Genomic DNA, 2,000 nt, shown 5'->3' with positions numbered 1-2,000 from the left:
GTGGCATGTCACATAAAGATGCTAATATATTTTACAGTGAAAAACTTAAAATATTATGAATTAAAATTTCTACTTCATAAAAATAGATCAAAAGCCTGCCTACTCATGCATGCAGGTCTTCTGCTTAGAATAATACTGTCCAGGCTTGCAAAATGAATTCATATAGATCTATAGAGCCTTGACTGCAAGTAGACCATTGCCAGTTGCAGACTTGTCCCTGTCTTCATTATTTTGATCCTATGTCTGATCCTTCTTTTACCGGCGATGAAAAGCTGCTCCCAATATCCAGATCCCCACCCCGCTTTTACCGATGAAATCCCGCTCCCCATCCCCATCCCCACCCCGCTTTTACCAAGTCCCTTTAAATATTTCCAAAGTGCTTATTAGTTAGAGCCTGGTCTGACTTGCACAGAGTTGGGGGTTCTGTATCGCTCGAAGTATCTTTTTTATTTACTTAAATGAAATTTTTCTTGCTGCTAAGAAATAAACGCCTGGGCGTTTAATTGGTAAAATACGGTACATGTATGTGTATGTGTGTGGTTTTATTATGTTATTTATTTTAGAGCCTTGTATTCCCAAATATAAGAAAAGTAATAATCCGCCAAAAGACATGGAACGCCCATGGCAAGCTATTTATGAGGAAAGATTAAAAGCTAAACCTGTTCCTGGTCTAAGACAAGAACTCAGTACTGAAAACTATCAAAAGAAATTTTATGATACACTTTGGTATGAAGAAAAAGAGCATACAATAAAACTTCACAACAAGTAAGCTTGTAACCCTATGTACATGTGTGTTGCAGTCCAGTGGAAGATATACATGTAACTTGAGTCAAAGAATTTTGTAACTATAAATTTCAAAACTGGATTTTACTTAGGCCATTTTTTGGTGATGTAGTATCAGAGAAGCAATCCATAAAGACTTTCTGTAAACCACTATCATGTACAGTACAGCAAAAATTTTTGAGGGGTGTAAATTTTTAAAATTTGCCTAAAAATCTATTTTGCAAATTTAATTTTCATGAAATTATACTGTCTGTCATCTTGAACTATTATATAGGCGGTAGCCTATAAGTAGGATTGAGGTTGGTTTTTCAAGATGGCGGCCATTTTTATGATTTTCAAACACTTATAACTCTTTTATCTTTCGTTGTACAGCCTTATAAATGGCTTAAATGAGCTCTCCTTCACTGAGCGATTCTCCTGGTACCTTTAAAGTGGACTGTAATGTAGCGGGAGCAATTCTGGAGAATAGGCCCAAATTTAAATTTCTGCAAAATTCTTCAGGCTTTTTCTTCTTTCATCTTCTTCTATGCACCCGTTAATCTTTTAAGCCAGAGAAGCGCTCGAGTTGGCTTTTACATCATTCCTCTAGGCTTGGGTCAAGGACCACAAAGGTAGTTTCAAAAAGAAGCGAGGACAGAGAAGAATAGTGATGGGCGATATATCGATTCTTTATCGATATAAACGATATTTTACGGAATCGATTTGAATCATTATTGAAATTTTTATGCAATTTTCATCGATCTATTGACCACGCCCATTTATTAAGGCTAAATAATTAATTTTAATAAGTAATTGCACTGTTGAACTGCAAGAAAGAAGCAACTGACCAGTTGTTAGCTCAGCCTACCCCAATCAGAAGAGAATCAAGCTCAAGAGCATGAAAATGATCTTCTCTCATGACAAGTACAGTTATATCTGTGCCAAAATCATTAGCCACACCCTTGACACACCCCCAAAATGAAGGTGTGGTTATTGTATCGTTAATAATTGATATTTCCTTTAAAAGTCTAATATCGATCGTTATCGAAAATTAAGAAAATTGGCCATATCGCCCATCACTAGAGAAGAAATGGCAGACAAAATCCAGCTGCAGACACCGCGTGGGTTTGTGGTTTGATGCCATTTTAATTTATGCGCACGTGATCAGCATGAATATAATTAACCTAACCACAGAATCGTAACAGAATGTAATTTATTAATTTAAGAAAAAGAATGGA

General features: G+C 36.0%; 1 protein-coding gene across 5 annotated transcripts in view; it reads left to right on the top strand.

Moving 5' to 3' along the window:
* The window catches only part of LOC109586221 (uncharacterized), an 8,535-nt gene that overhangs the window by 1,473 nt on the left and 5,062 nt on the right, over positions 1 to 2,000 (top strand). For all 5 annotated transcript variants that reach the window (XR_002186887.1, XM_020002391.1, XM_020002390.1 and 2 more), the window contains exon 3: positions 564 to 765. Coding sequence is in view for 4 of the 5 variants with exons in the window: in XM_020002391.1 (XP_019857950.1) it covers positions 611 to 765 (155 nt within the window). In the remaining variant the exon portion in view is untranslated. The remainder of the gene's footprint in view (positions 1 to 563; positions 766 to 2,000) is intronic.

The sequence above is a fragment of the Amphimedon queenslandica genome, unplaced genomic scaffold (genome assembly GCF_000090795.2).
Source record: "Amphimedon queenslandica unplaced genomic scaffold, v1.1 AMPQUscaffold_12924, whole genome shotgun sequence".
NCBI lineage: Eukaryota > Metazoa > Porifera > Demospongiae > Haplosclerida > Niphatidae > Amphimedon > Amphimedon queenslandica.
This window is presented reverse-complemented; position numbering and strand designations above follow the sequence as displayed.